Genomic DNA, 26,100 nt, shown 5'->3' with positions numbered 1-26,100 from the left:
TAAAGTACAACATTATGGCAGTGCTAAAGCAGAAGATATGAAACACAGAGCTGCCCCTACCTGTCAGATGCGAGAGACCCCATCGACAGAGAGGCGATGGCGCTGACAGCCTCGCTGTCCGAGTCTCGTCTCAGTCTTCGTCTCTGCGCCTGCAAGTAGGACATATCCACTGTGGAGGCCGAATCCTTCAAACTCTGCCAGTACTCACCTGCGGGAAGCGAAGAATGGAAAAAAGATGGAGAGGAGGGAGGAAAACAGGAGAGAGAAAAGATTAATGGCCGCATTCATTGGTATTTCAGAGCTGTTTTCATCCTGAATTGTTCCTTGAGGGAAGGCGTCTCCATTATTAAAGAGCACTGCACGGTGTTTGATCCGCTAGTTGTAGCCGTTTGATCTGAATATAAGCAATGACTGTGACATAAACAGCCCGTGGTCTAAATATCCATGTTGATAATTTCACGAATGTAAACTCAAATTCAATCTGTTCTCTCAGGGCCTCGAGTCCCGTGTCACACAGCGAAAGGAAAAAAAATCAGAGTTTGCAAATGTGCTCATCTCTGAGCGTGTGTGTTCTGGCTGCGAATGCAACTCACATATATTTCACCCCGGGCCTAAATTATGGGCTTAACATTCTTGTGGCTATTCAAATATTTTTAATTAATCTAATTTGGTTGGGATAACATTTGTGTGCAATCAGAAGGGGATGTTGCGAAGGTCGTGTGCCAGAGAAGTGTTTGAAGATAATTGGAGCCAGGGCGGCTGTGTGTGTGCGTATGTGTGTGTGTCTGTCTGTCTGTGTGTGGGACGGCTGGAGGGAGAGATGGGGAGACAGGGATGTAAAGGAGGAGAGGTGGTCGGACAGTGGGGGCGATGTGAGAAGACTTAGTGATGGAAAAAAATAGACATGTTTTATTTTAGCTTGACGAAAATGTTTTTAATCGAGCCGAAAAATATTTCGATGAAATTCCTTTCAAATAAAAATGCTAAATTGCTCTACAGTCATTAGAATTAGTAACGTTGATGTAATTTCACTCTTCCTCCTCTGTTGCTCAACTTGAAGTGTTTCTTTTTATTATGAATGGAAGATCCGCAGAGAGAGGATGCTGGAGCCGCACGGTGTGATTTTTGGGCCAATATTAAAACAATCTGACTTGACTTGAAATCCTTTCATGTATAAGGAAGTGAACATAGTGGTATAATTATTAATTTTGCAAGCAAGCCCTTTCTTTGATCTCATTTTCAAATAAAAGCACATATTTCAGCCCAAGGACCATTACTAACTTTCCCATTACAGCAACTTTCTTGAGAAACAATTCTGGAAGCGAGCACATCCAGTGAATGCTAGCGATGTCTTCCACTTCCACAAGATAATGATGGGCATTTATTTTTGATTTACTATTTCTTTTGAGAGTTTAAAGGTGTTTATGACTCAAATAGCTTATGGCCAACCTTAGAGAGTAAGATACTAAAGACAACTGAGGCAAACAGTTTAGAATGAAGTTAAAAAAACAGCAACAAAATCTTTCAAACTAATGAAACGAAGATCTATTTTTTTAGATCAATATTTTCCACAAGTTTCACAAGACTGCTCAGTGTCATGTTGGTGATGGTTTTTGATGCTGCATGTTGTATTCTCACCATGAATCTGGATGACTTTCTGCAGAGAAAGCACCGCATTTTCACAGGGCTTCTGGTCCAACACCGACTGGGACAGAGGCTCCACCTGTGGCACATGTGGTCAGAGGTTAGAGAGGGAAACATGCTGTAGGTATCTGTGAAAAGGCACATGCTCTGTATGCGCAAAAACACATCCAACCTCCATGCCCAGCAAGGCGCTCACACAGGCTTCGGAAGCATCGCAGATAGCTTTGAGGTCATGCCCACCCTCCAGAGCCATGACCACCTTACCGCCGGCCAGTGACATCAGTTGACGGGTCAGGAAGCCAAAACCTGGTGGAGAACAAAGCATGCACAAAATCAAATACACAAAGGTTAAGCCAGAAATTGATTGTATGGGATTATATCAGTGCTGTGGAAAGTAAGCCACACTTTGCACACCAGACTCTGACAAATTACTGAGAATAATTTCACAACATCATGTTGACTGGTGACATCATTTATTTTTATGCAGGGGTCTGAAGCCTAAAAAATGAAGCCTATGCTGAAGCACTACAAACTGCAAAACTGCACCACTAATGGTGAAGTGTAAAATTAATATAATTGGAGATGTGGCAGGTACACTGATGCAGCTACTGTAACAGCTGCCTGCTTCACCTCCACTAACTGGACTGCACATGTAGACAGTGGTTACATGTGGAGCATTTTAACTGTTTTAACAACTGCGCTGACAACTGAAGAAGATCCCAAGAAGTCTGGGTTCAAGTTATAGTTGGTTTCTAGTAACTGATTCACATATTAGCGCCGGATAGCGGCTATTTACAGGTTTAGCTTGCTAACAGAGCAGATGATCTGGCTCGAGAAACTACTCAAAAAAGAATTGGCCATAATACTGAAATCTTCAAAATGGGGCTTAACAAACCAAAGAATGACATCACAGTGCCTATGTGCATTTTTATATACAGTCTATTATGGTGATAAGTTTTAGCTAAACATAAAGACTGGCTCATATAAAGAAACAGGTTCTACAAACAAACTTTCACTTCTCTACAAAGCTGCACTCTGAAAACTGCGTTACACATCAGTGATAATATCTGACATCAGCACTAAGTCTGCACAGCATAAGAGTGTTTATCTGTTTGACAGCAGTCTGTGAAGGATAGCCAACCTTTGTAACTGTAATAATAAGAAATCTAACAAATGCAGGACATGCAAATATTTATTATAACTCATAGAGAAATATGGCTCATAAGAGCACGTTGATCAGGAAGTGTGCTGAATGAGAGGCTGGGTGAACCTTACACTTGGCTGTAACCTTGTATCCTCCGAGCGATGATGGATGTCCTTCGACAGCATCAAAGCCAGCTGACACGAGGACGACATCAGGGGAAAACTCGTGAGCGATGGGCATCACCACAGCTCTGAGGACCACAAAAGGAAACGCAATGGCGTAAAGCAAACACTGCGTGTTATGTTCTATTCATCAAGCAGTGTGGCCAGGCAGAAATTAGACAGCACATTTAAGAAGTAATTTTTTTTTCAACAGGTGTTCATGATTTGAGAGAAAATGAGAACTGAGGGGTGGGGTGAGTAGAACATAATGTGTGATCAAATTAACATCAGAGCAGGCTGTAACAGATTAATTATTGTAATGAAGAGAGTTTGAACAAAAAAAAGAGTTGAAGTGACTGATTTCACAAAGAGCATTCATATACTGCACAACTTTTATCTGGACTGTTAACTGCAAACACTTACTTAATTGTAAGTGATTGCAAATAGCTCCCCTATTTGAAAATCATGAAAAGAGAAATTATCAAAGGCAGCGCTCCAAGTGCTTCATCTCTGTTCTTGATCCACTCTTGGTAAGCAGCCAACCGTGGAAGGTGGGGCACCTCCCAGGTGTGAATGTGTGCAACTGTTTAAATGTGAAGCCGTTAAAAAAGAAGAACGAGCGCTCTGCAAACCTTACTTGGCTATCTATCTATCTATATAGATATATATATCTATATAGATAGATAGATATGTGCATTTAGAAAAACTGAAAAAAAGTGGGTCTACAAGTGGGACACAATTAAAAGTTTTTCTCTGCATGTTACAAACAGGTAAAGGGAGACCCTTGACATATATAGGCTGAGGTGTCCACAGACTGTAAACTCCACTCATGGGAGCCCAGTTTTCTTGCTTCTTTGCTCTCCTTCTTACTTCCTCTTGTCTCTAGCTGCCAGTTTTTTAGCAAGAGCACACGGCCCATGCCGCGTTTGATTCTTTCTCACTCCGCCCCCCCCCCCCCCCCCCCCCCCCACACACACACACACACACACACTCCACCCCCTCTCAGCGGCAGTTCAAAGACGTTTGTGTGCGTCTGGTTCCTATTAGGAGCTCGTCCCTCTTCTCACGTCACTGACAGCCAGCCATCTGGGATCCATTGGGCCTAATTACGCCGCCTTTGGATTCCCTAACAATGTACCCCCCACTTCTTCTCCTCTCTTCTGCTCTATTCTCCTCTCCTCCACAGTTCATCATTGGTCAGTAGCCACTTGGAAATACACAGGAAATGTATTTACATGCACATACACACTATGTACACATTGCGATACCTGCATATGCATGCTCTTCCTTTGAAACTGCAAGTTTGATTCGTGGTGTGCTACTGGTGATTCGGCCGAGCTTAAATTCTGACCGTCTTAGTAATCCTCCACACAAATACGAAATGCATCACGACGCTTAATCTCAAAGCAGCTGAGCTCTCTCTTGATTGTACTAGAGTCCCACCACCACTCCCAACCACAATATTCCTTCAATACACACCCAAAAACAGAGACACACATCATCAGTAACCGCACTCTGGCTAGTTTTCTGTTCCATCCCGAGGAGAAACACAGAGAGTCTGGAACACCCTGTCATCTAAATCAAATTGAATTACAGAGCTGGCACGAGGTTAGGTAGACTTAATTGCATAAACACAAATTCATGATGCATTAAATTTTGTCTGTAAAGCATGCTACGCATTTATTTGCACTGGTTAATTCACAGAATGGTGGCAAAGTTCACAGAAAAATTATTCAAACGTAATATAAGTTGTTCTTTGTTTCTAACCCCAAACCCAACCAATTATAACTGAGGAATTCTGGTCTCTTCGTGGTGACATATGATAAAGGTTGCCCCGGACACGGCTACACGGTATGTGCCTCCAACTGCCACGGACCACCACGACACTCCTGCGCTACAGAGCTATGATTTGATATTAGCTTTTATGTGTAACACACAATACAGTACAGTACTGTACTGCGGTTTACTAAGGAAGTTTTACACATGAAAAAGCTTGCCATTTCCCCAAACTGGATAAAAAATACCAAAACCAGACGGCTGCTCAGGAAAGGACCAGTTGTTTCTTAATTAGTATCCAGGGCTCCAGTAAACACTGGACTTAGTGTTTCTGAGGATGCCTATTGGCTGTATGGATTTTACCAGAATGGGTTAGCTCATTAGCATCTTTCCGTTGACGAGGGGCCCACCCACTGTGTCTGGTGCATGCAGCACCATGTAGAGAGCTTAATCATCTGGTGGCGAGCCAGTGTTGCTGACAGAAACATTCTGAGTTCATTACGTGTGTTTGAGAGTGTGGTGCAGAATCAAAGCATATTCATTCAGGAAAAATAGCTTGAATGAAACGAAAAGTGCTGCAAGACCAAAGGTGTGTCTGGGTAACACGCCTACGTAGGCGTCTGGAATTAGTTCAAAAATGATATCCATAATGTGTAATTACACATGTTATATAAAAAATCATTATTGTTTAGCCCTTCACATACAAAGTGTACTGACACTGGGTAGCAGCTGGCTCATAGTCAACATGTGTATTTGTGGTACTGTGATTTGAACAGAATGTGCTTTACCTGGGAGTGATCAGCTTGCGTATTAGAGATGTGTGGAGGATGCTAAATGACTAAAGTGCTTTCATAAGCGAGCTGAGCTGCATGCACAGCTGTTGTGTTGACTGCTGAAGGTTGATAGGCGCACTGACATGACGAAGGAGGAGATAAGTGTACCTTGGATTCAAAACTGAATATTCGGCAAGCAATTACGTGCTGCTTGCCGAGCTTCAAGCCAGAATGAGAGCGCAACAAGCGAGAAACACTGCTGGCAACACAATGTGTGACACTAACCGTAAGAGAAGTCAAACGTAAATATAATGTTCTGGGGGGGGTGAACACCTATCTCAAGTTTTGAGGTCTATGCTACCTTCATTTTAATTTTGGCAAGTATCTCAAACACCAGTATAGACCTTTAAATGCTTCATTACTACAGTATTATAAGAACTTCTTTACCTGAACGCAGCCAGGTATTCAGCATCGCCCATTGGAGGGTTCAGTCCTCCGGTCCATCCTACATTGACATTGAAGCCCTCACCTGGACCTGCACCCACCTGGATGAAGACAAACACAGAGGGGGGAGAGAGTGGGGTGCGTGTGTCAGAGAGAAAGAGTTTCCGTCAATGTCGAGAAAGTTAATGAGTCCCAGTGAAAGTTGAGAAACTGTGTGACGTTGACAGATTTGCGTCAAATGTTCACAAAATCAGCACCGCTGTTGCAAAACTTTTGCATTGCAGCAACCGAGGCGAAGTGGCTGCATCTCTTTAAGGCAGCACGAGGGAGTGATTATGATTCCTAAATGAAAGACGGATGGCTGTTAATTCAACACCCCTGTCCCTCCATTTTGATTTTGATATAATTTGTCAAATGGCCTTATAAATCACCCGGAGCCACAACAGAGTTACACCCGTTTACGGTTCCCAAGATTTAGGCTTACAGCTATACTGGGAAGTACTTTTCATTTGGCAACGGTTGCATGATATATAAAAAAAACAAAAAAAACAACTACGAATAAGAGCCACATACCGTATGTTGCATACTGTTTTATGTACTGAAAAGCTATGTAATTGAAATGACTGTATAATGTGCTTTTTTATATGGATGTTTAGAGAGTTTCATGTGTATGACATGTCAAATGAAAAGACATGACATACTGCGCTATACTGCTCATTTTACATGTTGTAAATATTTTAGTGATTTTTTTAAAGCTGTATTGGACTTGGCGTGTACTTGAAATTGCCAAGCAGAGTACACAAAGTCGAGTGGATCTCCTGTCAGTTTGACCTCAAATATTTTGGGGCAGAAAGTGAACTGAGTCCCGGGTCTTTGGAAAGAAGGTTTAAGGATTCCTGCCTCTCTCTTTGTAGTCCTGCTAGCAGCCATTTAGCTGCTCTCTAGGCCTTTCACCATCAGTCAATGTGTCAGTTTGAAGAGAGATTGAGGCGGTTGATTGACACGCACTTGGCAAAGATGTGTGGTAATTTTCTTTGTGTGTGCGTACATGTGTGTGTGTGCATGGGTGTGAGAGGATGCTTGAAAGAGAAAAGAATGCTGATGAGCATCGCAGAGCGTCTGTCTCCATTCTTCTCTCAGTGGACGGGATGTTCACAGGGCAAACGAAAAACACATGAGGCCTCCTGTCCTCTGCCAACTGGTAATGTACCCGCATGCACGCGCGCACGTGCTCGTGGACACACACACACACACACACAACTCCTTCTATAGCTCCAAGTTTCTTGCACTCCCCTCTGTCCTCTTTCTCTCTTTCATGTTTCAAGAATTGCTGGACTGGATTAGGCCTGTGCTGGTTTCTGTGAGGTACTCGGCACTCTCTGTTATGCCTATGACATCACACCCCCTACCCCATGGTGCGTTATATACCTACACGGGGGACAGCGAGACTCCAGAGGTTTACCGCACTGTTCACCAGAGGTTGAGAGGCCACTTAAGGCAAAGCCACATCCAAGCCAAAAAAGCATTTTATGCCGCGTCCCCTCCTCGTGGGATTTTATGAGAAAACACTGACTATTTTATCCGCATTGTTGTTGGGGGAGATGGGAGAATATATGAGGGAATGCGAGTGACTGAGCGGGCGATGAATGCCAGCGTGGGTTCGGGTCAGTACATCTGCCTGAGGGCTGTCATCACACTTGGTTTCTGGTAAGACCACAGGCAGAATTCATAGGCATCTCAATATCCTGTATGCAAACATAGGCATGCAAAACCGTGCACATCCTGCTGGGAAGCTTCAACATCCAAAGACCTGAAGTTTCTTAAATACATTCGAAATTGGAACTAAACCACTCACAAACACAATGAGATGAGCACATGGTGAATTCAAAAGACATCTGGGGTATCCATAATAGGTTGTCATGACGATGCCGGACTGACAGTTAACAAAAGTGAACCGTAACCTTCGTTGCTCAAATTATAGCGTCATGAATCCAGTTGTATTAGTAATGTAATGTAATGTAATTGTGATGTAATCGACTCTGACTGCTCATATATTTGACTTTCACATCCATACACTGCTGGAGAACAGATCTATAGTGCAGACTGCAATCGTGAAAAGTCAGTCACAACCAAACTGATTTTGCAGTTGGAAGTTTATATTATGCAGATAATTCCTTGACTGAATGGCCAATAATTCTTCCTGTTTTAGCAAGTAAATGTTAAACATAAGCGTTTGAGATCTCTAATATCCTAAAGGAATCACATAATTACCAAACATTTCTGTGCCAGCATATCTGTCTTCACGATGTCTTTGATTATATTGTTATAAACTATCTCAGGCAGCCAAGTTAGTAATGAGAAATAGCCACATGAATGTCCACAATCAAAAAGAAGAACCTGTGGTCTTGTTAGGCTAATGTGTTCACTGTCGTCAATCAGAAAGCTGATACCGGGATTATAAGCAAAAGCAGAAAAGCACAGCATGGCTGTGGAGGAGTGTTTTGTACCTACCTCGCTGGGGTGTCCACTACCAGGAAAAAAGTTGCCATCGTCATAGCGATGTAGAGAAATGTACAGCACACTTGGGTCGCTGTAGAAGGCTTCCTGGGTGCCGTTGCCATGGTGTACATCCTGGAGAGTGATTATATGATTAGTTATAAAGCTGCCAAGGACTCGCGCTGTTATTTCACACAGAATTTTAACCTTGGCAAATTCAAAACAATTTAAATCCTTGTATGTTTTATATTGAGCAGTGTATCTTTTTTAAGTCAAAAGCATGTGTTAAACATATGACCCCTAACGCAGGAAGAAAAATCTGTAAAGCATTCATGCTTTTCCCTGTCAACAGGAGACGCATTTTAATCGTATTTAATAAATTAGGTATTAGTCAGTGCTGATGCAGTAACTAACAATGACAGAGAGCATGCAAGATCTTATACACACATGCTGAACAGAGGTGACCATGTGATAGTGGATCAATATCTGCAGATGTGAACTGTATAATGGGTGGATTAAAAAAATAATTAAATGTAGACTTTTATGTCTTTTTATGGAGTACCGGACAGAAGTAGTGTATAACTTGGAGATGGAGATGTGCGGAGATCAGGTTCACATCCTCCTATATCTCTTATTAATAAAGGGATTTGTGGACATACTTTGTTATGGTATAGCTATATTGTCAAATAACTGGCAGTTATATGACAAGATATATAACTGTCATGTTATGCAAAAGATTGGTCTTTAACACAAAGTCTAATATTTTACATTTTTTGAGTGAAGACCTCAACCCTGGTGTGAGAGCGTTCAGCTCACACATGGCTACCAGAGATAACAGTGTCTAATTCAATTAAGTGATAAATAGCAGTGCTACCGCATCTGGGACCTTGTTTGTACCTACAACACATTTGTGTGCCTTTGCATCTGTGTTTTTGTGTGTTTATTCCTGTCCATGTGGAGACCAGTGATGCTGGTCGTGCGGTGGGTCCTCACCCAGTCCACAATGAGGATCTTGCTGACGCTGAGTTTCTGCTGGAGCTGCTTGGCAGCGATGGCCACAGAGTTGAAGAAACAGAAGCCCCTGTGGACAAACAGACAGGAAGAGTGGCAGCCACATGTCTTTATCACGACATCTTCACTAAATTAATATCACAGAACCACCATATGGACCTTAGGAACCTCTAAGGAAAGGCTCCAGTTATCATATGGTGGCTATTTAGTCCAGGCTGCGACAGTCACAGCGCTGACTCCAGCGTGAAAGTCACAGAGGGATGATCCTGCCACGTTAACGTTTACAGCAAATATTTGAGAAATGAGGACGTTTCAGTTCGAGTTGTTTCGTCTGCTGACAAACAAAAAACGTTATGCTGAGTAGAAAATCTCACACTCTTGAGAAATGCAGAACCCACAAATTCTCTGACAAATAGACAACCAAGGTTATCAAAAAAACCCCAAAAAAACCCCACTCCTCATTCCAAATGATAGTGCAGCGAGAGCAGCGGGCAGGACGTGTGAGATAATTTTAGAGAAATGAACTCACAACTTGGTGCAGCCGATCCCTAAACACTCACTATCCGCTATAAAGGTATGCAAAAAAAAAGAAAAGTGTTGATGTAGGAAAAACAATGGAGGAATGTTGGAAGTGGCAGTGTCAGCATGGGTCGTAAAGTGTGACTGTCTCCGTGAACGGTATATATTATAAGCTGTCTAAACTTTGCTCATCAAGAAAAGTCATTATCATCCCATAAATAACCAGTGACAAGCAATGCTGAGCACACACACACACACACACACACACACACACACACACACACACACACACACACACACACACACACACACACACAGATACAGACACATAGAGTCCCAGCTGAATGTGGTTACTTGGCTAATGCCTTTAATCAAAGACTTACACAAATTCATGCACGCAAGTATGCGCATCCACACAAAGACCCACATTTACTGTGCACGCACATGTACACTACTCTTCTGAGGTGCTTTGCTTTGTGCCTTGAAAGCTTAAAAGAAACTGAGTGGAGGAGGAAGTTTGCCTCGGGCGTCGAGCAGGTAACACACAGCACAGACTCAGACACACATACATTAAGGTAGAGAGAGCCGGGCACTCTCTCTCTCTCTCTTGCTCAGAAGTATAGCTGGTTTGCAATAAATCCTTTGAAACACTTTGCAGGCCTGCTGGCTCCTGGTATGTGTCCGTGTGTGTGTGTGTGTGTGGTGTGTGCGTGTACACTGCTGTACTTACAGAGGGGAGGAATGGGTTGCATGGTGTCCAGGGGGCCTCACAACTGCAAAGCCATTCTGTAAAAAAGGGCAGAAAAACCTTCAACACTTTGCTGCTTTTATAACGCCAGATCTCCACACGTGAAAAAGGTTCACGTCTTTATGTCGTTATAACCAATAGTGGGTGTTTTGCCAAGGTTTGCAGCACATTATGGCGATAGACTGCAGTTTTGAAATTCTTGACAAAGCCCATGGCATTGAGGTATTTGGTTATAAAGACACACCTTCAGCTCTCTTTGTGCCACCTTCAGTGCCAGGTCTGTGACACATCCTGCAGCAATGCGGGAGGCTGCTGATGTGTGATGTTCGTTCCAGACTGTATCAATATCCACCTGACAGAAAAACGAGGGGAGATGCTTGCAGTCAGTTTAAAAGTCAGCTACAGATTTTAATCAGATTTTGCTCATCTGCTAAAAATAACGTTAAACTTCTGTGTGCATTATGCCAACCATTGTTTAGAGACTTTTCTTTGTACATCGACTCTTTCTTTGTTGTTTCTGCTCTAAGTTAAAAAAAAAATTCTATGGTACTTGTTTGTCAAAAGTCATTTATTGGTGGCATGATGCTATACTGCTGGGGAACAATGAAATCAGAGGAATTTCTTTTATCACAGACTTTGCCATCTTGTTCCAATCACCCCTCTTCACCAGAGCAGCCAAGGGCCGGAAATCCAGGCAGATCAGTTCTCTTATCAACTGACACCCAGCCCCCTTCAGCTTTTCGTCTTCTCCTCTCCTCTCCTAACAACAGTTCTTATAGCATTATAATCAATGTTCCCATGTCATTCTCCGCTTTGTTCCTTTCCCCATAGTGCATTGTTCCATTTAATCTGTTCTGCTCTCCTACTATTGTTTTTCTCTTAAATTTGACTTTTCTCTATCCTGATACTCTGTTTCCCCCACATCCAGCCACTTGAAAGTCTTTTTTATGCAGTCTTTATGTTATCTTTTTTCCCTCTCCTTTTCCTTTTTCTCACATCTCTATTGTAGATGAATATGCTATGAGCAATAACGATGTATGCAATGTCCTACATTTGTATAATTTAGATTTTAAAGTAGCCAAAAACAATAGCAATTGCAATTTGTAGTCTTCTTAGCTTAACTGTGTAATGAGGCATAACCACCCATGCAGCTTTTGTTGCTCAGCATTGCAATTAGAAAGTGAAAAGATTCCAAAATGACTTGTTTAATTTGTGTGCTTAGGTGTATGTGTAACACCTACCCCAACCCCTCCACATGGTAACATCAAAAAAACATGTTGAGACAGGATTCCTGTAGAGGATAATGTATAACACGAACATATTGTTATCATTATTACTATTACAATTGCGCTATAGTCATTGTGTTCTTCACGTTTGTTATTGGTCTTACCAGCGAGTTTGCGGCTGTCCAGCTTGAGGCGGTTGAGCGGGTTGGTGCCAAATAAAAGTACGTGTTTTTCTGAATGGACTGACTGCAGCTCTTCTAGGGTTGCTTTTCTACTGCGGATGCGCTAGAAATAGAAGTATACAGATATATACATTTAGACTGCATGCTATGGTCATGGGGTATGCATCTGTAGGATAATGTGTGTGCACCATACCTCACACTGACTCCTTAGACCCCTTTCATGCAGTCTAGACCAGATGCTCTGGATCCTTCCTGCATGCTCAGCGTGACGGCTGTTGTCTCCACAAATACACTGGTGCTTCTGCATCTGACCATCATATGCTAAACCTAGATGCACACACATGGAAACACATCATTTGACCATATTGTCCCTCTTCAATAATGTTGTAATACCATCGTCATATCTTGTAATCAAATTACATCCTCAGGTAGTTGGAATGCTTCTTTTAATGTTGCTGATCAACTGTCACTCACCTGTGGTGAAGCGCAGCTGGGTGTCTGTAGCAGGGTTGGATAATGACATGGAAGGTATGGTGGTGGGTTGATGTGAAGCAGGAGGCAGGGAGGTGGAGGCGGGGGAGGACCGGGACCGACTGACAGGCTGGTGAGGCCAAATTAAGGATGGCACACCCATCGGATCTATCTGCAGACTTGGTCTAAGGATCACCTGCCTCTGCAAGAACAGCGGGTGAAAAAAAGAACAGACAATAGTCAAGAATATGTAAGGATTTATCAGCAGCTGCACATAGTAAAGACTCCCTGCAGGAAACCTGTCACATACACAATATGCTAAACTCAAATAAGAGACTTATTATTTGGTGCGCTTATTTCTCCTTCTCTAAAACAGACTGTTGATAAAGAAAAGTGAGCTCTTCCAAGAATACTGAAGTGATACTGTAAATCAAAGTCTTCTGCTTGTATTAGCAAGGCAACAGTGCCTCCTGATGGCAAAAAGACGCTCCATTCGAAAGAATTCATTTATGTTACGGATGCAAGATAGTGGTAATCATAATACTGTCTGCTAATCTGCTAACTAATACTCAATCATTAGTGGACCAGAAAGGGGCACTCATGATAAGATATGTTACTGCTTAAGATCATTAGAAGAGATTCACTGATTCATGCGCCAGTAGGCAATAAAAAAATAAGAATAATTTCTATGTGTGCACACGTAAGAGTGACTTTTACCTGATTGTAAGAGTAGGAGGGCTCGATCAAGCTCTCCCGGGAGGAGGTAATAGACTCTGTGTCGTACACAGAGTCTGTGCTGGCGTTGCTCTGTCTCCGCCGATAGTCATCCTCACAAATTGATCCGGGCTCTGAGCCGCACACAGAACCCGTCCCCGAACCTGATCCCGATCCAGTCTCCTCTAGGTCCATGTCCTCCGATGGGATCTGTGTCAGAGGAAGCCTATTATCTATCTTTTTTCCACAGCTCACGTAAGCTAGAACTTTTACAGTTTTCAATTCTTAAAATAAGGACTCTGTTTAAGACATATTTCAGTAAGACTGATCATGAAAAAGGAAATCCAAGCAGGTGCACACAGTGGTCATTAGTCAATCTGTTAGTACTAGATTATACTTCTTAAGAAATGAGCCTCCTTTCACCTTGCTCAGGTGTGAATTCTGCTTGAATCTCTCCGCCCCGCTCCTGTGGTACTGCTGGTTCAGCGAGTGCTGGATGTGCGGGTGATGGCTGGTTTGCAGAGATAACTGTGAGTGGCTGTAGGGTGGCGGTTCTGAACGTGTTCGTTCCAAAGGTTTGTGACCTTCTCTTCTGGACAGAGAAGACAGGTGAGGGTGCTGCTGCAGAGAGATGGTGCTCAAACCAGGAACTGTGGAGAAGAGAAGAAACATAATGTTTTAGAAGAGCTGAAAAACAAGAAGGCAGGAAAAAAAAAATCCAATCTAAATCGATTCTTGTTATTGGACTCAACTGTAGAAGGATGAAATATTCCACAGCTGTATTTCATATTAAAAACACTTAAAAATTAAAAATATTGAGAGCCATGCATTGCTTGCATGTAGAGCAGCACTTACAGCAGAGAGCGCCCTCGTGCCATTTTGAAAAATGATGCAACAGAAACACAGCACAACGCAGACAAGGTATCGATCTTCTCTCGATAGAGTCTTAGAGACCTCTCACAAACACACCTTTTTAAATGCAGTCATTTGAACTTGTTTTAGCATCAGTAGAGCAAGTCAGGATGGATCTGATGCAAGTTAGCGTCCATTCATAACTAAAGCTATGTGTACTTAGAATGGCAGACATTTATTTATATTCTTTTACTCAGATTTTTAGAGCTGTGCGCCTACACTACCCTACTTTATATATCTCATTCTTTGAGCCCGACTTCCTCTTCCATTATCAGTCATGAATGAATGGAGTCAGCGCCTTATTTCAGCATTAGCATATGAAATGGCTCTTTTTAAAAACAAAAAACCAAATAAACCTTGGGTTAAGATAACAGTAAAGAAGAAGCACAATTTCTCACAGGGTGAAACTGAGAGATTCACTATAGGAATAGAAGAAAAGGAAATGCTTATTTGTTGGGCTCAGTTCAGAAATCATGGATAAAAGAAAAATTATGGAAAGAGGTAATTAAATCTCTGTGCTTAGAGCAAAAGATCCTGTCAGAGGTTGAAATTAATTACCGTAATTAATAAAGAGTTTGACTATAAACAATGTGAAAAAGTGTGAAGTGCAGACTGTTATGTAGTTCTTTATAGAGCCCTCACTTTCCAGTTTTAATAACACAGCAATAATCAATCAGTATATATATATATATTTAGCAAATGTCATTCTAAATTTGTTAACAAGACTTACTGTGGTTGTTTTGTTAAATTCCACTCATCTCTGTTTCCAAGTTCACCACATTCAGGCTTAACTGGACTCATTTATGTGTTACGTCGTCATTATTTCATATTTTTACTGACTGCTATTTTTAAAAAAAGTAAAATGCACTGCTGTTGTATTGTATCTAGAATTCATATGTACATACATTTACTTACATTATATAAATAAAACAAACAAAGTCTGTGAACAACCATCCTGACTTGCCATTGAGTAAGCAATGCAAAGGAAGTGTGTTCAATATGCACATTGAGGCATAACAGGAATATAACTCACGAGAGACAAGCTGGGGGCGCAGAAGCCTGGTGTGTGGATCCAGTATGAACACAGGCTGTAGCCGCTGAGAAAGAGCTGGACTGCTTTCTTCCAGAGGCAAGTAAACCTGATGGAGACCAGATACTGCCAATGGCCTTGCTTCTCGCAAGTCAGCCTGGGGAAAGAGAAGAGAATGAAAGACGAGAGGAGATGACAGGAAATTCTAAAGCAATCACTAGTAATTTAATGATTACTCTTATGGTAGTCTAAAAATGAGAAAAGCTGAGTATTAATGGATAGTTTAGGGGTTTGACAGCCTGTCACAGTGCATAGATGGACTGCTGAACTGTGTTATCGTAGTCAAAAAGGTGGTAAATTACCAAGAGAGACTCACAAAATATAGAAGCCGCACACAGTTCAAGAAGGAAGTGAAACCACAAGTTTCTATAAGTGTTCATGTGTGCAGGCACTATTTCAGAAACGATATCGCACTTGAATACAAATAGATCAACAGTGTGAATGTTTATCTATGCAAGCTGTGTCCTTTAAAGTGGTGCTAGTTTCAGGAACAGGAGTGGCACAACCTCAATATTTTATGCATTGATTCTGGAGGAAATCCTAGCATTGCTCACCTGTGCAGGAAGTCCAGCAGTGATGTTGGGGATCGCAGGGGGATTGGAAGGCACGGTGAATCGAGCTAAATTACCATCCTTCAGCAACAGCCTCTGTGACTGAATGAGGAAGGTTATTTTCGTTACATTTTTAACATATTATTGATCTCTAAATATATCTATTCATCTAAACCTGAACCTGATTGTAGTAAAAGTGTTAAATACAGTACTATATATACAGTACTATCAAAACTAACAAGCCAAGGATAAATATGTTCAACATAGTGAAAAGAAAACTGCACAAATTTATTTTGACATCGGCTATTCGGCTATAGATGGAGCACCGAAAAGATCAGAATTAAGCATTTCAGTACTTCAAGTGTATATTTTTCTACTTCTCAGAACAGAGAGAAGTTGGATGTACTGTTTAAATGAATCCATAATGAAAAGTTTAAAAGAACCTTGTGTATGGTTAAATAGTTCACTGAGGATTCACTGTGCATTCATTATATGCTAAGGAGGACAAGAAAACCTGCTAGATGTACTTACATATATATAAAAGGGCTTACCTCATGAGCCAGTGGTAGGGACCCATTCTCTGAATGGAGGCTGTCATTTGGAGAGCTGCACCCTGATGCTGGATTGCTGCTGCCACTCTGGGAAGAGTCTGCACGACAGAATGGAAAGAAACCTATGAGACCCACCAGTATCAGTTGCTTACGCCATAATGGAAAAGTTATCAAGCTGTGCTGAAATCTGATGGTGAGCGCTTCTGGAAGGTTAGAAAGGCGAGATCAAAGAAACTTTAACAAGAAACAGCTAACAGAGCCGAAGAATAAAACTCTGACAGAGATCCAAGTGAATGTAAATAGTTTACCCAGAGTTTCGGTCCTGTGCTTGACTGCAGGAGGGGCACTGATCTTTCGCTGCAGCGGGTTTGGCCTTGTGGTGATGAGTTTCTTTAACTTCCACTTCAGCGTGGGCTCAGACACTGCACACACACACACACACACACACATACACATGAAGAAATGGGCACATAAGCTCTCATCAAGAGTAAAGAAAGGTATTTGTAGTTCTCAAACTCACATTACTATATCATTGCTTTATACATCGGCTACACCGGCCTGAAAGCACCTACTCAACAACGCACACACTATAACGACGTGCTCAATTTCTGTACCATAACCCCACAAAACAAATACCTCAGCCCTGGACAAGAGAATCAAAACGTCCATTGTATACATTGGTCAGTCTCCAATAAACCTGAATAAAGTAATCAATCAGTGGCTGACTCAAAGTGGATAAAAGAAAAATTTGTGTTGTCACAGAGCCAACAAAAGCACTGGAGGGTGTGTGTGTGTGCGCGCTGATGGTTCTAGGGTAACGCAAATAAATAATGGTACGTGTACTCAGAGAAATGTAGAGGAAGGCGTGACCACGCTCGCTCTCATTCACACAGTGATGGAGAACTGCTCTGGACTCTCACGCAGTTCATTTTACACATACCTTACCAAGTTATATAACCGCTCAGGTCTTTGTGTCTCACTGTATCTATTGTTTTTTTTTTGTTTGTTTTATTTATGGCTGTTCAACCTCTCTTTGACCCTGCAGGGCTGATGTAAAAATGAGTTTCTCTCATCTCAATGCAAAGGACACGCCTTTTCTCCCTCACTTTTTCCATTATTTGGACAGGTCAGTGACAATGAAGACAGGTTGTTTTAAACATTAAGCGTTAGCTTTGCAGGTGATTTCAGTCTAGCAGACTTAAAATTTAAAATCACATGACCTCTACAAATTTAACCTCAGAGTGAGAACCACAATCTCGGACACGGCTACAGCCGCAGGAGTCTCACCTGTTCTTCTCAAGGCGCGCTGGTCACAGGGTGTAGGCTGAGGCTTCGGGGACATATCAGGAACCCGGAGCCTTGTGACCAAAACAAAACAACAGACTGCGTCAATTTTAAGTAACCACAATAAAGTTTTTGCTGAGTGTGTGCTGTGTTTGCATTTGTTTTGTGTTTGTATCAATGAAAAATCATTGATGTCTCTCACCCGAATCCTGGGGCAGGACTGCTGTGGTTGGGAGTCACTCTATCATGGGTTGGCTGGCTCTTCATAATTATGTGCTCCCGAAGTTTCTGCTTTACCAGGGGACTGGCTATAGCACCTGTCAAGAAAAAGAAAAGATCATACACAGTCAAAGGGCATATGTCCAAGAGTGTAGATGACAATAATAAATAGTAGTACAATAATAGTGATTTAGTATTTAAATAGTCTAATTACAACCGTTTTCTATTACAACTTCCCATAAAGCAGTCAAGAAAATTCAGAAGTAAGAGCCAAGATCCTCTTTGCACTGTTCATTTCCTCTACATTGTAAAAATAAAAACGCTTTCCTAAAACAAGCTTGTTTGTTTGACTTTGGTTTGATATGAGTGCAAATTTCCCTGGAATCTGAGAATACCTCACAGTACTGCTGGAAATCCCCCTCTTTTTCAGTAAAACATACAGTGTGCTATGACTCAGAAGAAGAGCACGTAAACCACCTTATGGTCGCTTAAAGAACTGATGAAAACACATGACAGTGTGGAGAAAACAGAAAACACAGGACTCACTCTGCTCGTTTTTACTCTTTTGAATCAGCTGATGTAGCTCTTCTCTTTTCTCCTCACTCATCTCTCTTTGCCTTTGTTCGATGTTATACTGACGGAAAAAACACAGAGAAATGCATTTTTAAAATCTACACAAGCAAAGGACAAAAGCTGCAACTGTCAGTCTCTGACAAGCACATAAATACACACATCTCGAATAAGATAGCTTACAAAAATAGAAGAAAAAAAAACAGGATACTGAAGTGCTGCATCAGTCAGTTAATCTGTGACAAGTGTCAATAACAAATTAAATGCCGGGAAAATGGTTTGTTTATAGTAACCTAAATCTGCTTCTTACTCATTTCTGACTAGTCCTGCACAGTACCGGGTTAAAGGTCTGCGGTGCAAACAGCTGCTTTTTTCTGTGGCTGATGTGGCAGGCGGTCATTCTACCTTATAGTCACATAAATAAATGCCAGATGTGGCAATTTTTGAACAGGGGCAAAATGTCATGAGGGTATTTGGTCTCTGTTTCCATGCACTGAATTTTGAGGAAACAGAAACTTTCAATGTAAAGCTTTAAACTGGCTGATTTCAGCCAATGCACTGATCCATGCTATGTCCAATTCATGCTGAAGCTTCATTATGTCACTGTCCAGCTCAACTATGTGAGAACTGACATCTGAGTTTGACCTCACCTGCAAGTGCTGCTGGGAGAATTGGGCACAATGTTGAGCGGTGAGGGATCCCATGAAGAAAGGAGGGCGGGGGGCCAGCATGGCCGAATCTGGGCCTGGATGTAACAACCTGCGGGTCACACTTAGGTCCATGGGTGGATTCCCATTAACGGGCAAAGAAACCTGCTTACTGATGATCACATCCACTAAAGATGGACAAAGATAGGCAGAGAGAGAGAGAGAGAGAAACATATTATGTTGCTGACTTTGCAAATAGATACTGTTATGTAGGTAGCAGATGAAAAATCAGAAGGCTTCTCTTTAACATTTCTTGCTTCATCTACATCACTTGTTCTGAAGTTTGCCTGTCATAGAGAGATCATCACCACATTCAAGTTTTCCCGCTTCAAGTAAACTGCTCATTATCCAAAACTAAAGCTTCTTCTGTCTGCTCCTTTAAGCACAAGGGGTTTGCAACAGCGCATGGCTCCAAATTTGTGTCTCCTCCCGGTTTATACCGAGGACATTACATTCAGAAAGCACAAAAATGAAAGATTCTTCTATATGCTGGGGTTGGAGATGCATAAAAGAAGTGAAAGAAACAGGGTGGGAAGTTGTATTTTAACGTTGTGCGGTTAAGGCATTTGGATCAGGCACATGAATCTGTCGTCACCCTTTCAGGTTTTGCTAAAAGCGAAAGAAATAAAAGCCTAAATTAGCACAAGCGAGACATCTGAATCGGGTCTCGGTGTCCTAATGACAAACAGGTGTCTTTTTAAAGGTGTGTGTGTGCGGTGGGGGGCGGCGCAAAAATGTTTTGATCCATTTATGCACTCTTAAGGCCACCGAAAACATAAATATCTTGTCTTATTTTACTTTTTCCACAAATCATTGGATCCCAATGTGGGCCTGATGGTATGACCTAGAAAAGATAAAACACACATGGAGGCTAATTATAGCTACAAGTGAGAAAGCGCCAAGCTGAAGTTTGTCTCACATTTTGCGATTACAAACAAAAGCGTTCACAATGCATGGCCATGGGTAACTTCATACTGTTCTTACGTTTCAATACAACTGACACATGAAACCAATGAACGTGATGAGGAATGTTTCGGTACTGATACAAAAGCATAGAGAGATACAGTATGGAAGGAGACACTTTGCTCCCTCCAGGGTAAAGGACAATGGGAGGGATGTAAGAATGAGGAAATTTACTGAACCTGTATGTCTGAATGACTGTAACCTAAAATAATACACAATATTACTCACATAAGTCCTGTAAGTGGACATTTTTTCCCTTCTTTCTTTACTAGTATATTGTGTTAAATTAGAGTAACTTTTGTGGAAAGCACAGTAGAGGGAGTAGCAAATTTCTCTCATGTCACAAAATGTGAGAAGATCTTCTTTCACTGCAGCTATTCAGTTGTTATAGGAGTTGTCAATTTAACAAATAGGATCACACAATGAAATCTACTACACTGATAACGCACCCTAACAGATTCAGAAACACTGATTTCTCTGTCGTAACCTCCAGCGTGTGTTAAAATGAGGCTATTAGAATCCACAGCAGCTGCAGTTATTAGCTCCAACCAGCCCAAAACAAAACTACAGGCTACACAGTTCTTCTCAACTGGCCTCCGTTCTCAGCCACAGCCCTACATCTGCAGACAGCCCAGACAATGTGGTTTGGCTGTCATTCCTCACAGCAATCCTGACTCAGAATAAAATAATCATGTGTGCGAAAAGTATTTTGAGTTGACAGAATTCCTCTGAAGAAAGAAACACTCCCACACTCTTATGACTGCAGGCTATGTGGCTCATTAACACATAAAGGATAAAACAAACAAACAAATACAGGGTGGGAATTAATATTCAGTAAGTTCAATATAGTGCTTTACAGTTTAAACCAAATGGTTTCAGTTCTGTTACCCTGCTTGATAGCAGAACTCTGAGCTCACTATAACACTTTCTGTTCACAGGGACAGCCTTGGGTTTTCATATTTGCTGTATTGTAACGCAGAGAACAACACAAACACAGATGAGCTTTTGTGTCACGGCTAAAACCCACGACAGCAGTAGAGATAAAGATGGGACAAAAAGGTCTCTAGGAAAAAAAAATGAAGCCTGCATTTTTACAGGCTTCTCGCCCGTGCCTTACTGGAATCCTACCCTGCAAGTTAACTCAAGTAATCTGTGACACATCAGACAAAACTTCATCTCTGACAATCAGAAATATCTGGGCCTCCCTCCACTGTCATCTGGTTCATACCTTTGCGATAGAACATTATGCAACACTGTTAAAATTCAAGGGGCTTATTTTCTTAAGCTTCTACTGTAATAATAAAGCAAAAGGTGCAACAGGAAGTACCAGTAGCTGCAGCACAGTATGTATTACAAGAAGAATGGCTGTGTGTTTTCAAAGGAAATCAGACAATCACTGGAGGAGCGGGCCGGCGGTGGTGGTGGAGACTCAGACAAACTTGCACACACGTACACACACCCACGCTCACATGCGCGCGCGCACACACACACACACATGCTCATCAAACGAGTGAGCTCCCCTGAGAAAGAGGAAATGATCAGGAAGCCAATCTCTCTTCTAAACAGAAAACAAACACCTGTGGCACATTTTTCATTTCGCAACAACCATACATCTCTGGCTTCAACTCACTTTCAACATCACCCCAATGTTATTTATATTATATTTACAACATTTACAACTTAAAAAAGCCAAATTTCCAAACAAATGTGTGGGTTTTTTTGTACTGACACTGAAGCTGTTCCTTTAGACAGCGTTACAGCGTGACTCATTATCTGACTCGACGAAAAAAAAAAAAAAAAACACCCCAGTAACCGCAATGTACATTTAAAGAGTTACCTAAACAGTTAAGGTTTCTTCTATGCTGACCCTGAGGGTTCCAGCAACTCGTGGTTGCTTTCTATCATATTACCAACAGAGCCTAAAAGAGGAGACATACACAGCACACACTTGTTTTGGCATGACAAAAGCAAGAATAAAGGTGCTTTTAGCCATCGTCATTTGTCGCAATGTTTTATTTCTCACCCTAAAACAATGCAAGAGCTGCATAATTACAAGACAAAAATCTGGAGCACTTTATAATAAAGAGAAGTGCATGCCGATAAGATCTGTGTGCGTGCTTCGCTGTCTCTCTTTTCAGCGTTGTGCTGCTAAAAATAGACAGGGGACAAACTTCTGGTTTCTGTAATAGCATATTCGTTTCACAACCACCATCCTCTTTCTGTGGGCCCTGCTGCAGCAACATGCTGATGCACTGACACACACACACACACACGCGCACCTGCACACACGCATACAATTTACTGGAGCACACGCTCGCACACACACACACAGGCACACACTCACAAAGAAACAGTGACTTCCTGTTTCTAAAGTTAGTCTTCACCATAACATCCTCTTGGTTCATTTAGGCAAGCAGAAACTGCTATTTTGGTTGAATGGCTTCTTTGCAGCTCAAGAGAGCTACAGATATCGTTCAGTAGTATTTATATTCACGCTGTGGCTAAAATGTGTTTTGTTTATTGCTGGTTTAGCCTGAACTCCACAGTGGTATTGGATGGAGTTAAGCCTGGATGCCACACATCATGTTAAGTGCTAGTTACTGTTACTATATACATAAACACTAGCAGCAGGCGTGAGGTTTATGCTTCGTTAGAAGAGCAACAAAGCAGAAAGAGCAGAAGTTCAGAGGAAAAATACATCGAAAGGAACAAAATAAACAAAAAAATATATATATATATGAATACACCGAAGCCTCAAATATGCCAGCCTGTGCACTCACAATGGAAAGAAAATGACATCTTCTCCACCAAGCGGGACACCTTTAGCAGCCCCCAGTCCTGCCACCTATCCCTCCACCCTCCACTGCCTCCCTTCCTCTTCCTTACGTTCATAGGAATCCACAGCTGCTGCACACATTCTGTCCCCCACTTCCGAGCAGCTGGAGTATCAATCTCCTTATGTGTTCATTGTGTGTGTGTGTGTGTGTGTGTGTTTGTCCATCCTATGCACCCTAAGATATTAATAGCTTGCAGTTGTTTCTTTTGAGTGTACACAGCAGGTCTTTGTGTTTGCATAAGAAGAGTCTGCTTGTGTGACAGTTGAGGGTGCATACACGGCTAATAGTGCTTGTGTTGGTGTATTAAGTGTATTAATAGTGCCCATTTGTTTCTGCTGAAGGAACACTGTGGCTCTCTGAGCAAGTTTCAGCATATGTAACCGTGCCGGTTTATTTTTAGTGTCACCTGTCATTTAACACTTGTGTTATTGTGTGTAATCAAGCAAGTGCATGTGATTGAGGACAGTGCCGGTTTCTCCACATATTAATAACATCGCACCACTTGCTTTAATGAGTGTGTGTCATGTGTGTGTGAGAGAGGCTGTGTGTGCTTATATGTGTATTAATAGCATTCTCATCTGCCCACAAATGTTTCTGTGTATCTGTGGCGTTCGTGCGTCTGGATCTCAGTTAGGCCGAAAGATGATTCGCCACATGAGCATATGTCTTGGGCAATAGCAAGAATTTTCCCCTTAGAGATAGGCGAAATTGTGATCACAGTATTAGCTGTGGAACGTCGACTCAATGCTAAAGGCAGAACTCACAAATCTCTGTGGTTAGTTTTATCTTTGATTTTATTGTGAACGCTCGGACTAGAGGTGATTTTATTAGTCCTTTATTTATCCAGGTAAAAAAATCTCATTGAGATGAAAAATCTCATTTCCAAGAGAGACCTGGCATCATGGCAACAAAAGTCAAAATACACAGGTGATGATTCTTTCTGGCTACTGCTATTTTTCTTCAGCTATCAATTATACCCACCACGTGCAGTTTTCCCACTTGAACTCTGTGATAACTGATAAAACTTTAAGTTCATGTAGGGGGAAAAAAGTTTGGACGGCACAAATTTATAAAGTCCAGAATATGCATCCCTGCTGTCAGTAGCTTCAACCTAATTTGAATTATATCAGTCCTATTGATAGATTTAATGTGATTTCTGAGTAAATTTCCAAACATTATCAGCAAATTGAAAATATTGGTTCATTGTATGAACAGTTGGCAGCTTTTGCAAGACAAACGTCTACATATAAAATAAATAGATGTCTTATAGGACAGAAATAAGTTCAGGTATCTCTTATTGTGATTTAAGTTCAATAATTGGTATTTATTAGTGAATGAAGTTTGCTTGCAGTAAATAAATTTGCTGTTGTGTGTATTTCTAGATTAGTTGATCAATTGTTTGTTTTTGTTAGCTGTCATGTCAACATTAAGATTTCCAAGAAGCTACAGCAGTGAATTTAAATTAAATCCCAAAAGATTTGGGTATTCAGTCCTACTATGATAGAAAATGATGAAAAATGTAGGAAACTGGAACCATACAACTATACATTTAATAACTCAACCCAAGGAAAACATGTTGAAATGTCTGCAATGAATTTTCTGTATGTCTGCGGCATATGTTTCATAATGAGATGTGTGTAATTATTTAAACATGCCCACAAAACTGAGTTGGTGGAAACATCTGGAATCAGTAGTACAGCAGAAGGAGTGACGATTAGCCATTTGGCATCATGGGTGGGATTAATGCCATTGTTGTGTGGTTGTCAAGCGTTGTCATGCTGTGCGGCTCGACACAGATATTTTAAACAGCCCGTGCTCACTTTTTAAGCACCCCTAAGGCATAGCTACTGATTGAGAAACAGAACAGGCTTAACTCCTCTTACTGTGATTTGGTTTGCTCTTTAAACCCTGGCAAAACCAGTATAAACAGCTCTTTAGAACACCACAACACAAGTCATGCATACCTGCATTTAACTTCAACAGGACAATAGCAGATGCAAATATGTGAGCGCGTCTTTCTGTCATGGCCATCAGTGCTGCTTTGGCGACTGTTCCTTCAACACTCCACCATAACATAAGACTTTTCTTAGTGATGATGTGTTGCTGAACTGGGGTGGAAAAGGTGAGGGGTCAGCAGTTCGCTGCAAATGGGAGGATATAACTCCCATAGTGTGATTCTCCAACTCGACGTCTCACAGACAAAAGACAGACAATTGTTGAAATGGTTTCAATATTTCTCTTCCAAGACTTCCAAGAGGTCATTGTTTTTTGGAAGAGGGGGAAAAAACAGAGATAACTTTTGGCCAAGAGTGCATTCATATGATTGGGATGAGTCCGAAATTTGCCTGAGGACACACACAGGGCACACACAAATGCGCGCATGCACGATGTACCTCTCACTCTTAGGACTAACAATGAGGCTTTAAAGCTCTGAAAGGTGTTGGCTATACATACCACACATGTTTACATAACTCTGCCCTTAATCATGCAAATGAAGGCACGAACCACCGTTTGACCTGATGGGAGCACCGACTGACTTGCTTTACGTACTTCAAAAGAAATTACTTCAGTGACTGATCATCTGAGCATGGTCTGATTCAGATCAATAGTCTGCGCAACCCATCTCCACCCACAGACATTCATCCTACTCTGTAATCCAGATATTACCAGATGTTATGTGACGGATCGTGGCCTTTACACGCCCACACATGCAGAAATATAGGCAAACATCTTTTTTTTCCCTGTAAAAGCCAGCACCTGGCATAAGGCTGATTTGACTGAGAAAACAGGTCCTCATATTGACTTCCTACTCTAATTCGCTCGTGTGTCTGTGGTATACTATGTATCGCTGACTGTTATTGCACACTAATAAGAAGACTATGTACACTGAAGGGCTTCTTTGTTTCAAATGCACTCTGCAGTTAGTAAGAATAAGCTTACTGTCTTCTGGTACAATCTAGCTTTTTGCTGCTGCTTACGGTCTTTGATTGAACTTTGATTTCCCTATTATGCTTCATTTTATGCCTCTCACAAACAAAAACACGAGTTCACATGATAAACAACAGAGTGATGGTCCTGTTACTGTTTTTTTTTTTTTTGAGGAGCAG

General features: G+C 41.5%; 1 protein-coding gene across 2 annotated transcripts in view; it reads right to left on the bottom strand.

Moving 5' to 3' along the window:
- Positions 1 to 26,100, bottom strand: part of LOC102787422 (histone deacetylase 7-like) — a 40,538-nt gene that overhangs the window by 2,130 nt on the left and 12,308 nt on the right. For both annotated transcript variants that reach the window (XM_006784476.3, XM_006784477.3), the window contains exons 2-24: positions 19,137 to 19,321; positions 18,463 to 18,550; positions 17,900 to 18,014; positions 17,701 to 17,771; positions 16,722 to 16,835; positions 16,414 to 16,511; positions 15,866 to 15,964; positions 15,255 to 15,408; positions 13,733 to 13,959; positions 13,313 to 13,519; positions 12,599 to 12,797; positions 12,318 to 12,451; positions 12,107 to 12,227; positions 11,958 to 12,007; positions 10,961 to 11,068; positions 10,699 to 10,754; positions 9,432 to 9,519; positions 8,454 to 8,573; positions 5,946 to 6,043; positions 2,920 to 3,038; positions 1,817 to 1,950; positions 1,639 to 1,723; positions 61 to 208 (exon numbers count right to left, since the gene is read on the bottom strand). In XM_006784476.3, the coding sequence (XP_006784539.2) occupies positions 61 to 208; positions 1,639 to 1,723; positions 1,817 to 1,950; positions 2,920 to 3,038; positions 5,946 to 6,043; positions 8,454 to 8,573; positions 9,432 to 9,519; positions 10,699 to 10,754; positions 10,961 to 11,068; positions 11,958 to 12,007; positions 12,107 to 12,227; positions 12,318 to 12,451; positions 12,599 to 12,797; positions 13,313 to 13,519; positions 13,733 to 13,959; positions 15,255 to 15,408; positions 15,866 to 15,964; positions 16,414 to 16,511; positions 16,722 to 16,835; positions 17,701 to 17,771; positions 17,900 to 18,014; positions 18,463 to 18,550; positions 19,137 to 19,321 (2,818 nt within the window). The remainder of the gene's footprint in view (positions 1 to 60; positions 209 to 1,638; positions 1,724 to 1,816; positions 1,951 to 2,919; positions 3,039 to 5,945; positions 6,044 to 8,453; positions 8,574 to 9,431; positions 9,520 to 10,698; positions 10,755 to 10,960; positions 11,069 to 11,957; positions 12,008 to 12,106; positions 12,228 to 12,317; positions 12,452 to 12,598; positions 12,798 to 13,312; positions 13,520 to 13,732; positions 13,960 to 15,254; positions 15,409 to 15,865; positions 15,965 to 16,413; positions 16,512 to 16,721; positions 16,836 to 17,700; positions 17,772 to 17,899; positions 18,015 to 18,462; positions 18,551 to 19,136; positions 19,322 to 26,100) is intronic.

The sequence above is a fragment of the Neolamprologus brichardi genome, chromosome 5 (genome assembly GCF_056152115.1).
Source record: "Neolamprologus brichardi isolate AB-2024 chromosome 5, ASM5615211v1, whole genome shotgun sequence".
Classification (NCBI taxonomy): Eukaryota; Metazoa; Chordata; class Actinopteri; order Cichliformes; family Cichlidae; genus Neolamprologus; species Neolamprologus brichardi.
The sequence above is the reverse complement of the archived record's forward strand: the minus strand, read 5'-3'. Positions and strand labels throughout refer to the sequence as shown.